This window comes from Paramisgurnus dabryanus, chromosome 1 (assembly GCF_030506205.2).
Source record: "Paramisgurnus dabryanus chromosome 1, PD_genome_1.1, whole genome shotgun sequence".
Lineage (NCBI taxonomy): Eukaryota > Metazoa > Chordata > Actinopteri > Cypriniformes > Cobitidae > Paramisgurnus > Paramisgurnus dabryanus.
The window spans coordinates 44717982-44730149 of record NC_133337.1 but is presented as its reverse complement, the minus strand read 5'-3'; the positions used below and the strand labels follow the sequence as shown (position 1 = coordinate 44730149).

The 12168-nt window shown below is 38.5% G+C and overlaps 1 protein-coding gene across 4 annotated transcripts in view; it reads right to left on the bottom strand.

Annotated features, from left to right (window-relative positions):
* The window catches only part of sdk2b (sidekick cell adhesion molecule 2b), a 428287-nt gene that overhangs the window by 99582 nt on the left and 316537 nt on the right, over window positions 1–12168 (bottom strand). For all 4 annotated transcript variants that reach the window (XM_065262638.2, XM_065262641.2, XM_065262640.2 and 1 more), the window contains exon 3: window positions 4673–4779. In XM_065262638.2, coding sequence (XP_065118710.2) covers window positions 4673–4779 — 107 coding nt within the window. The remainder of the gene's footprint in view (window positions 1–4672; window positions 4780–12168) is intronic.

Here is a 12168-nt window from a genome sequence, read left to right as displayed (position 1 = left end):
TGTGTGCGTGCGTGTGTGTGCGTGTGTGTGTGTGTGGGTTGGTCTATGTGGTTTACGGGGACATGAATAGTGTATAATGACATGTTTATTATGCTATAAAGGTGGTTTACGGGGACACAGAGAGTGTCCCCATAAACGGAAAAGCTAAAAAAAAACATACTAAATGGTAGTTTATCATAGATTAAAGACTGGCAACAGGTTTTTGTGACATTGGGGTTAGGGACTGGGGTAGGTAAGGGGAATAAAATATAACAGTTTGTACAGTATAAAATGCATTGCGTCTATGGAAGTGTCCCCGTAAACCACATACACCAACGTGTGTGTGTGTGTGTGTGTGCGCGGCCGGGTAATTATCACGTTGGGGGGACCAATTGTCCCCACAAAGATAGGAATACCAGTATTTTTGTGACCTTGTGGGGACATTTTGATGTCCCCATGAGGAAACAAGCTAATAAATCAAACAGAATGATGTTTCTTGAAAATATAAGGTATCAGACAGTTTCCTGTGATGGTTGGGGTTAGGGAATGGGGCAGGTAAGGGGAATAGAATATACAGTTTGTACAGAATAAAATGCATTACGTCTATAGAATGTCCCCAAAAAACATGGAAACCAGAACGTGCGTGTGTGTGTGTGTGTGTGTGTGTGTGTGTGTGTGTGTGTGCAATGATAAAATAATAAAAAATAAATAAATAAATTGGCATTGTAAAAATCTGTAAATGATAATAATTATTTAATAATTAATGATAAAAAAATTATTTCGTGATATGCCAACAGAGTTGTGGTCTTGACTGGTCTTTAAATAAAATTCCGAGTCCTCTACGTCTGACACCAAGACGAGACCGAGTAAAAATTCGGTCAATTACGAGACAAGACCAAGAACTTTAAAAATTTGTCTCGAGACCAAGACCGATCTTGAGTACTACAAACCTATTTTGTCCTGTAAATATACGGAATAATAACAACTGCTGATTCCGATCCTAGTTCAGTCAAATATTTTTAAGTTCAAAACTGATGAAATTATTAAAAATTCAGGCACAAACACACAAAAAAGAAAAAAGGAATTTTTGCTTTCTACATCTGTTTCCAAAATGAGTTTTGCCTGCCTACGAGTAACACACCACAGAACATACAATTCATGGTTACAGTGTCTTTTAACATCTGCTCCAGTTGCAGAGCGTTTGACAGACACGTTCTGACAGAGCGCCAGACATTGTGGCGGTCACCATTGGACTGGAGATGATATGTGCCAGCTAGCTAGCGGCCATGACAGTCACCAGATCTGAGTCGTGCGAATGGACATTCAGCATGTGCTACATCAACAGTCATACTTATTTACAATGCTTTTACATTCGGGAGAATAAATGTTTTGTAAATGGACGCTGACAGAAGCTAACACAAAAATTGCTGTGGAAAATCTATGAAAGAAAGAACATCATTTACATTTATGCATTTGGTAGACGTTTTTACCCAAGCCACTTATTCAATATGCTACTAAATATTTAATCAGCATGTGTGTTCCCTGGGATTCAAACCCCAACCTTTGTGCTGATAATGCAACACTCTTGCAGTTGAGCTACAGGAACCGGACATGCACGACAGCTCTGCTCTTATACAGGCAAAAATTGTACATTTATTATTTATGGCTATGACATGATATCTGAATTGGACTTGAATTTAAAATGCCAATTACAATCATTTAATATTTTGTAGGGCAAGTTCTGCCCTTTTCCTTTCCCTACAGTACATTTAAAGAAAATAAAAACATTTTTGTCCTCAATTACCCTGCCTGATCTAGTACTATTGTACCTTTGTATTGTTATCTTTCTTCCTGCACAAAAAGAGAACTAAGATACAATGAATTGTCGGAGCTACACGAGTAAGAAAATAAAAAAATTCTAATTTCCAGAAGAACAACTATTTTATTGTTACAACTTGTTGTAATAAAACACCATTTCTGGCTAGTAAAGGGGTCCTACCTGTATTATCCCTTCATACAAAGTCTAAATGAATTTTGTTTGTGGGGTATAACTAATATAATTGACTTGTTAATGCTTGAATCTTTAAAGGGGACATATCATGAAAATCAGACTTTTTCCATGTTTAAGTGTTATAATTGGGTCCGCAGTGTTTCTATCAACCTAGAAAATGTGAAAAAGATCAACCCAGTAACTACTTTATTGGTAAAACATTCTCTGCAAGCATGTAAAAAATAGATCATTGAAATTTGGGTTTCCTTGTGATGTCAGAAGGGGATAATACCGCCCCTTAATCTGCACTATCCAACCACAGCAATGCCATTTAGTGCAGAAAAAGTCTTGTGAAATGTCCCCTTTAAAAGACACATTGTTTTTCAATTATACCACGGGCCTTATGCTTTATTCTGGCTGAGAAATGTTTCATGGGTTTCGATTATTTTTCTAAAAAAACGCACATCTAACCTCTCAAATGTCTTAAAAATAGGCACCAGAGCAATGTTTGTGGTAACCGTGGTACAATTGACTCATAATTGACATCTGCTTCGCGTCGTGCCGCATCACCACCTTGTGTGTGCATTATTTACGAATAATTCAATTATTCGTCGTCAATTGTTCCTTACATACTTTTCATTATTGCAGCACCTTTCATCCCAGTCCATCTCAAATACGCTTATGCCCTTTTCACACAGAGATTACGGAAAATAAACGGAAAATGTGGTCCGGGATTGTTTGATTTTTGGTTTATTCACACTCCCAATGATTTTCCAGAATCTGGAACACACATACCATAAAGATCCCATAAAGAGACGTGACGTACTTAAAGGCCTGCACTTGGTAGGTTTTTCCACAGCGTCTGAAGTTTACAAATAATCCGTGATATCTTTGTCTAAAAAACCATGCCTGTGCATTTTTGTTTATGACAAGGAGCGCGTGATGCACTGTTCTGTCATGCTGGTGAATGATCTCAGCTTCAGCGCGGATAGTGACAAGCTCCCTGATCTTTGCTTAACTCTTTCCCTGCCATTGACGAGTTATCTAGTCAATTATGAGAAAACATTTGCATAAAAAAGTGTTCCACTTACCCAATTTATGAAGCCAAAACATTATTTACTTATTTTAAACTCTGTGTATGTTTTGATAATTGTTCTAATTCTGATCTTTAACAAAATTCCTTCACAAAAATGCTATTATGTCACCATAACTTCTTGCTGCGATGACACTCACTACGGCACGCCCCTTATTGCATTTTTTCGACCTCTTGTTCACACATAATGCTTTCTGTACATGTTACGGCAAGGTTACTAGGTCTTCTTTACCGAAGTGGTCCCAGAACATTTAAGGGACCTGTTTGTGTTCACACAGAAGCCTTTGCCAATTTTATGGAAATTTTCTGGGACCAAAGTGCTGTGTGAATGGGGTATTAGCTTTTGCCTTTATAAAGCTCCCCTTCTGAAATGCTCAGTTTAGTTTTGGACATGCCGACTTCTAAGCAACTCTTCTTTGTCTTCCATAAAGCAACTCAACCAGGCCTAATCCCATTGCATATCTTGGATGGGAATTATTGAAATGAGGAATATTGTGATGTTTAAATTCAATTCAATTCAATTCAATTTTATTTATATAGTGCTTTTCACAATTTGGTAATTGTATCAAAGCAGCTTTACATAATAGATGTAGTGAAAAGCACAGAAAATCGACAGATAGCATTAAAGTTTATTGTAGCGCCATTGTTGTAGTTAAGTAAAACAGTTTTTTCTTAGAGATAATTTCTCCTATGAACATTGAGATTTGTAACTTTGCAGAGCTTTATTATGGTCAAACAGCAATATAATACACTAAATAAATTTGAAAATGTTGATAAAAGGAAAACAGGCCCCTTTTTATGATATTTCTCTTTAAAGAAAAAGGGGATCTGACCCAAACTTAAAACTAGGCTTTAGTTTCTATTAGCCTCATGTCACCGAAAAGATTAAAATGAAAGCCATCTTCCTTGAGATCAAGAGCATTATTCATCAAAAAAGCTAATTATGTGATAAAAAAAAACACAATATCAAGCATGTCCCTGTTCTGCCTTTGATATTGACTGTTGTTGTCTGCATTTCCTGATTTTTTTGTATTGACCCCTGTGTTCAATTGCTCTTCTGAATGAAACGCAAGATGGATTTCAATTATTCCACGTGTGATTGAATTGGAAATAAGAAACCAAGCACCTAAACATTTTAACACTGAAAAAATGTCTCGCGTCACCTTCAAGGGGAACTATTCGAAAAGAAAAGTCTGTACCACATCAAAGCTCTTTTCTAACCAAATCAAACTCTGGTAATGACCGACACAGCCGGCGCGAGGTCAGCGGGCAGTGAAACTCGAATCTGGCTCGTAGCGCCAGAGACTTGCCACTTGGTTCACGCACAGCAGCTGTTCGTCATGCTAAACAGATTACAAAATAGAGGAATGAATTAAAATCCGAGCAAGTAAACTGACTGGTCGGCACAACCTCATCAATCTAATGAGGAAGTTAAAGTGGACCAGCTGTGGTGCTGGAGAGGAGCTTTTAAATGAAACCGAGGTACGCCACCTTACCAACAGCTGCTGTTCCTGTGAAACACACACACAATCGGACCGCCTGGTCACAATCACACACACTTGCAAGTAAAGGACCAGCACGCACACACAAAACTAAACGTGGTTACTCACATGCCACTTGTACTTCGGTTCTCCTCTGCAACAAAGCTCCGACTCGGTTTCTCACAATACACCGATAGAAGCCCGCATGCGATCTGTCCAAAGATGGTATTAAGTACCTGCGTGAGATAAAACAACATTAGCCTTCCAAAAACACAATGATGAACTTGCATACAAGCAAAGTAAGCCATCAATTTCTTCTCAACTGATTCCAAAATGCTTTATTTTATTTTTTTTTTGACAAGTTCGGTCAATCTTGTCCTTCATACAGCCATCGTCTCTGTTATCTGTCAAAACAGTTGAACACAGAATAGCAACCAAGAACGTCCTTTTCATATCAATGTGTGTTTCTTATCTTTATGGAAGCACTTCAGAGAAAATGAAAACAGAGCTATGAAGTAATATTTTTTCTCTTTATTCCCATCTCGCAGTGAGGACCTTGAATGTAAATGTGCTTGCAATACCACCTTTTCCTCAGTAGGTGGCCCCCTAACATACAGAATGACTGGGAGAAAAAAAAGAGGCTCCTTGGGTTTATATTCAGTGCAAGAGGGAATAATGGCACATACTGTATGATTAAACCATGTGTAACCAATGTTCTCTAGAAAACCTCCTAATAGCCAATATGGCATCAAATGAAGTGGACAGTTCATCCAAAAATGGCCATTTATACACCTTATTAAATTTTAAAACGACTTGACTGATAAAAATGTGGACACTTCTCTTTCTCTATGCAATGAATGGTGTACACAATAAGCAAATTATTACTTATTATTAAATTTCTTGTTTTAGAATTTAAAACCTGAATAGCATAAATTACCAGACATGGGAAGATAAAGATTATAAAGCCTTACCAATGATAATGTTACAAGCCATGAGTCACATATATAATATATGTGCTTGAAAATGAGGGTAAATTATGACAAGATGATTATAGAAACCGCTCAACCATTCATTATCAGAACAAGTGCCATCAGACAAGCATTTCTACTTCTGTACTATTGCAATTGGTAGCTCCGCCCACAACAATCTTATCTCCCCTCAAATTATGAACCAATCAGAAGCAGTTTTATGTTTAATAGATGTGACTAATAAACATAAAACTGATTCTGATTGGTGCTGTAAATTTCAAGGACAAGCAACACTACACACTTTATAGAGCTGTATATAAAGGTTTCATTGGATGCGCATGGCTGCCATGGTTACGTGCCTGGCCCAAAGTTTACTTTTTCATCCGTCTGGCTAACGACTAAACTGACATCTGGAACAAATACCTCGTGGAACATAAAAATGTTCCGGTTTCCAAAAGACGAGGAAAGATGACGAGCATTGATCAGCAATGTTCGAGTTTGGCAGCCAGGCAAGAATTCAAGGATCTGTATCTAACATTGTATACATTCATTTTACACAGTGATGTTAGCTCAATCCGCCATCATCCTGTTTAAACTATTTTTTTGTTAGTCTTTCTATAAAAAAATCCCACTGGTCGTATTTGATGTTTGCTACATTCACCTCCGGTAAAGCAGGTGGCAGTATCTGTAACATATCACTCAAACGACACCCGCCAATAAAACAAGAAAACAAGCTTCCTGATGATGAATGGAGAGCTGCGTCTGAAACCGCTTCCTCGTTCACTCATTCACTATTCCCTATATAGCAAATGACAATTGAGTCCACTATATGGGGAAGAAGGGAATGAAAATTAGGGCTGTCAAAATGGCTGAACAAGTAAATTCGAAATTCGTCCTTGAAAAATAATAAAATTCGAATTATATTCGAATTATAAAGACCTACTTTATCTTGGAGAAAATACTCCTAAAAGTCCACAAGAGGGCGCAGCACAAAGCCCCAATAATATAAACAAATCATGCACAGCATATTTTTTGTTAAAACGAATGTTATAAACACTAATAAATTAAACATAATTTCTTAAATTCATATGCAAAGGAACAAAAGTGCAAAATGCCTCAACAGCCAGCATGTGTAGGCTATTAACACAAACATAGTCAAGAAACTATCCATGAATACATTTACAAATAATTTTATGTACCATACATTAATTAAATTTACAAAAAAATGTACAGAGCCTCAGTCAACACAGAGCACACGGTGTCTTAATGAAATCAAAATTAACCAGTATATTTGTGCACCTGTAAATGTACAAAACGAATGCCTTACATAGACAATGCATATTAATATAGGGCATTTTATATAATATATAAGTAGATACATTTACGTGTTTCTAATAAAGTATGAAAACGAATGAATCTTTATTTAAGCCAAAATAAATGGGAAAGATCATTAGTCATTTCAATTTTGTCAAGCTTAAACGCTATTCACAGCAACTTGTATTATATTTTGTGTGTTCCTCGATTGAAAATATGTAGAAATATATGCGAGTAATAAAGTACAGAACAGAAATGTTTAATTTACGCGCAGAACGAAGCCGTTAATAACGCAGACTCTCCGTAATTAATAGAGGACGTGCTGAAACAGTCGAGTTGGCAGATGATCATCATGTTCATATTTCACGCAAATGTTGATGAAAAACTTGCATATCAAATGTCCAGGTGAAAGTCAAGTTTCCAGTCAGTTATAAAAATAAAGCCACCGCGGCGTTACATTGCAACTCTCTCATATGCGGTGTGGACTCTGTAGATGCACATATGGTTTTAATGTTGCTAAACAAGCAGCTGTATTATGGCACTTTCGTGTTGATCAGTTATTTTAAACTTTAAAACTGCATTTAAAAGCAGACGACACTAATTCTGTCATCTCAGTTAGTTTCACTTTGCGGATGAATTCCAGTTGATGCTCCAAAAACCAAAGAAGCATCACACAGCCCTTTTAATATGTATTCTGTCCGACTCGTAATCCCCACTGTCATTTCTTGCTATTTTTCAAATGAATAACGCTGGCTTGCTCCGCATAGTTGGCTGAGCCGCTAACGCTCTGTATAACAATCCGCGTCAGTTACGTCATCATCACGTTGCGTGAGCTTCCTGAAACAGGTAAAATTCGAATGCAAAGTTTTACGTTCGAATATGCATATTTTTTTTACATTCGACGAATATTCGAAATTCGAATTAAAATTTGACAGCCCTAATGAAAATAAGTAAGCGATTTCGAACACTAAATACCATGCGTCAGAGAGCTGTCGTGGAGATTCATCATAAACCCTTACACATGTGTGGCTTTATTGATTGTACTGTGAAATGGTAAAGTTTACTAAGTTTGTCACATTTGTCATGTTTATTGTATTAGTTAATAATAAAGAGAACAAAACAACAGCTTGTCATATTTATTTACTGTTGTTTATTTTTTGTTAAATAAAAATGTGTATTATATTTTAAATAAAAGATTGCAATTACCTTTAATTTGTTTATTTTAATAAAGTAGAAAATAACTGACAACAAGAACTAGAAAAATGTTGCATAAACGTACATTTTTGGTGTTTACTGTCAGTATCATAGACTGTAAAAAAAGATGGACGACGCGCGTCGCCTTCCTCCATTGTAACGAAATGAAGCCAAAAATGTTAGACCATGGTCGCCGCCATGTTACGTAAAAACGTAAGTTTGGAGCTAAGGCATGCGCAGAAGTCCGTGGAGCCAGAGGCGGAGCCGCGGTATAGAACTTCCGCCCAAACGCTTGTGCGCCCAATTCAACCATGCCAATCATAACGACACGCCCCATTTCTAGAACATTAAATTACTAGCTAAAATGAAACTTATCACAAAAATGAACACTTGCACACATATCAGCGTGATAACAACTACCTGAAAGGACCAAAACCATCTTTCGGAAACTTTTATTGGAAGTGTAAATTTTTTTTTATTTAGAGCAGAGTCCCATTCGTTTGAATGGAGAGGGTGGGGTTTATGAGTTGTACTGCAGCCAGCCACCAGGGGGCGATCAAAGAGCCAGAGGCTTCACTTTTAAGACTTATGAGGCACACCCGGTCAGTATCCTTTAGCTGATTCCAGTAATGCCTCCGTCTCCCGTTGTATCATGGGAGTGAGCGAGTGTACATCGAATGTACCCTTTAAATCAAAATGCATTGTGGGTAAAAAGTAGTGAACGAGTGTTGAGAATTAAGTTGTTCACTCAGGTTTCGGACACTGCTACAAAATGGCCATCCCCCTGATATAGTGCGCTATATAGTGGATAGGGAGCAGTTTCGGACACGCGTGATGATGACGAGTCGTGCTCAATGCTAAAACCGCCACGTGCATTAGCGGGCACTTCCGGCCTCCAGCGTACACAGACTCGCACATTTGGATGTGTGGGCTGATGCGTGTGGCGCAGTGTGCATTTTTTTGTAACTTTGCGTGTGGGGAAAAACTGCTGTGTGTGGTGGGGTGAATAGAGTTTTCCCGGGATTCTTCTGTATTACATCATACTTTCCTACCATCATCCCGTTTAAACAATTTCCAGTATTTCTCCTGTATTTTTAGTCTTTCTATAAAAAATCCAACTGGTCGTATTTGATGTTTGCTACATTCACCTCCAGTAAAGCAGGTGGCAGTATATCTGTAACATATCACTCAAACGACACCCGTCAATAAAACAAGAAGAAAACAAGATTCCCGATAATGAGTGGAGGATGTGCTCAAAGCACGCATGTTCGTCCTTCAGCGTACAAAAACTCGCACATTTGGACGTGCGGGCTGATGCGTGTGGCGGGGTGTGCATTTTTTGTAACTTTGCGTGTAGGGAAACACTGGGTGAATGGTTGGGTAAATAAGGTTCGTAAATCCAAGTGTTGACAGGTATGATTGTAGTAGTTGATATGCTTTAGCTATGATTTGAACAAAGGTAATTTATCTGTTATTAAAAATAATCCAATCTAAAAGGACTCTGTTGTTATTGATTTAATTTAAGTTACGTTTGGGCCACAAAAGCCATTTGTTTATGTTGCTGCTGCTAAAACTGTCTGTAACCAACAAAACTCATTAGTTTTATTTACTTCTTCTTGTGATATCTGATCATCCTAAAGACTGTTTTAATCCACATCTCTCTCAGCCCAACTGACCTGAACTCAAATTAAAATGACCCGACGGCCCCAGGGCCCCACATTACTGGACTGCACTGATCTCTGACCTAATGGATCAATGATGAGGCAGATAAAAGAACGAAACAGCAGAGAAATGAAAGAAGGAAGGAATGCAAGAGGCAGCGCAAGATGAGAAAGACACTCTGTGCTAGATGCTTTAAAAAGCCATTGACCTCAGATGGCAATCAATACAAACAATGGAGTAGAGACAGTAAAGAGATCTGTCCAGACAGAAAATACAGGAAAGAAAGAGAGAGGGAGAGGTGAACGAAAGAGATAATGAGAGGAAAGAGGGAACATAATGCAAAGAATAAAAAATAAGAAAGAGATGGGAAGAAGGTGTTAGTGGGACAGAAATAGGGAGCATATCAAGCGACAGTGATGGATAGGTTAAAGGCTTTTGGAAGGTCAGTGTTGTGGCTATTTAGTTTGCAAAGTTACAACCTGACACAATTTAAAAGTAAAAAGCTAGTAAAAGTCGGAGCCAGATGCCTCATGGGCAGTGCAACTATGACCCAAGGTTCGATTCTTGGCTCAAAAGGTGCGAAACGTTTGAAAATGCTAGTAAAAAATAATACACTGCAAAACATCAATTTACATTGCATCCAATCCATACATTTTATAAGTATTTGTGTGTTACATGAAAAAGGAACCCATAACCTTTGCACTGCTAACTGCTATAGGACCATAAAACTTTATCTTTCCCAATTGACGGCCAAAAATCTTCATCTGTATGCACTGTATTTTAATCCATTGTAATGCATTTTTATTTCATATATCCTATGCAACTGCCATATTCATAGAGTATGTGACCCTCTCGGTGAAATCCCAGGTAAAGTCTGAATAAGTTTGATTTTATGTCCTTACTTAGTCAATATTAAAGATATCAAGGTTATATTTTTACAGAATATTCTTTACGTTATGTAAAGCGTTTTTATGTATAAAAAGTAAATCACAAAAAAATGACTTTAGCTGGGTTTTCACAGCCAGGGTCACACATTATCTCGGCCCACACTGACTTCAGACCTACAGTAAAGTTTAGCCCACCACTACCGGTGCGAGATGAAAGATTGTGTGGGAGTGGAGGAGAACGCCTGGAGTGATGAAAAGTGAAGTGGAGGACCGTGAGTGACAGCCATCTTGTTTGAACACAGGAGCTGAGAAAAGCTGTTATTAATAGACTATAATGAAGTATCAACCGATATTAGTGAAGGGGTTCGACGGTTGCAGATCCTGCCAGGCAGGGTAAATTGGTTTTGTGTGAAGTATATTAACGCTAATGGACTAATAAGGGAATTTGGGGGGGGGGGGGGTGAGGGGAGCATGTGATAGATAAAACATATGCCCGAAACATTTAGCTGCAATTATGCATGCATACTGTACATGCTGTTTCTGCAAAAGATGAAGGAAATGTGTAGTATGATGGTTCATCTGTGAGTCAATTCTTTCGAATACCAATTCTGAATCATTTGCTGATTCACCCTTGATTTGCCCAACTCTCAAACTTTTAAAATGTGAGTCAGCAAAAAGTTTATTTAGGTATATATATGTATATTTTAATGTAGTTTTGGTCGCAGAATATGAGTCAAGGCATCGAAGTTAACAACGATGAGTTGCTCGGCTCCACGCTTACAGTACATTCACACGGGGCGTAATCGTTAACGCTTAACGGAAGGCTTGTCTGAAGCGTGGCCAACAGCCAATCACTGTGGCCGCAACACAAGCTCCGGTCTTCCATAAACGTAATTGGCTGGCTCTGCCTAGGTTATTTGCATAAGGCGATATGATTGGCTGACGCACGCGTTGCCGCTTGAAAAGTTGAGAAATGTTCAACTTCTGCCGTGAGCAACGGCACTGACGCGGCGCCGACGGATCCACAATTCAGTTCCCCAACGCTTGATGTCACCTATTAAAAGTGAATGGGAAGCGTCAACGCTTATGCCCCGTGTGAATGCGCCATGAGTCCTTACTTCTTACTTCTGTAAGGACTAAAATCTTGCCACATTCAGGGTGACTTCCTCTGTATCTTTCTCTCTTTCTGTCTCTAATGAATATAATTAACCTTTAAAAAGCTACGAGCTTGTGCAGCAGGTTGAGGGAGTCAGCAGGGGCCGGGGCTTCAGACATTGATTGATTGATGTCCCAGCCAACAGAGCGCAGTGTCAGGTCTCCTTTAATTAGCCTTCTGTTAACCGAGAAGAGAAAGAAGTGAGATAAAGAGAGGAAACGCGAGAGCAAAGGAGCAGGAGATGAGGTTCAAACGCCCCTCCGACTGAGACGGCTGACAAACAGACACCTGTATGCGGTGATGTTGCCTTGGCAACGTGTCGCCAGTAACACGAAAAATGGAAGCCGTGACCGAGACTCGGGCTTTAACATATTTACAAAGCAAATGAATCTTCAAAGATTTCAAAGAAAAACATCACACTTTTTTTGTAGCATTTCTCTGACA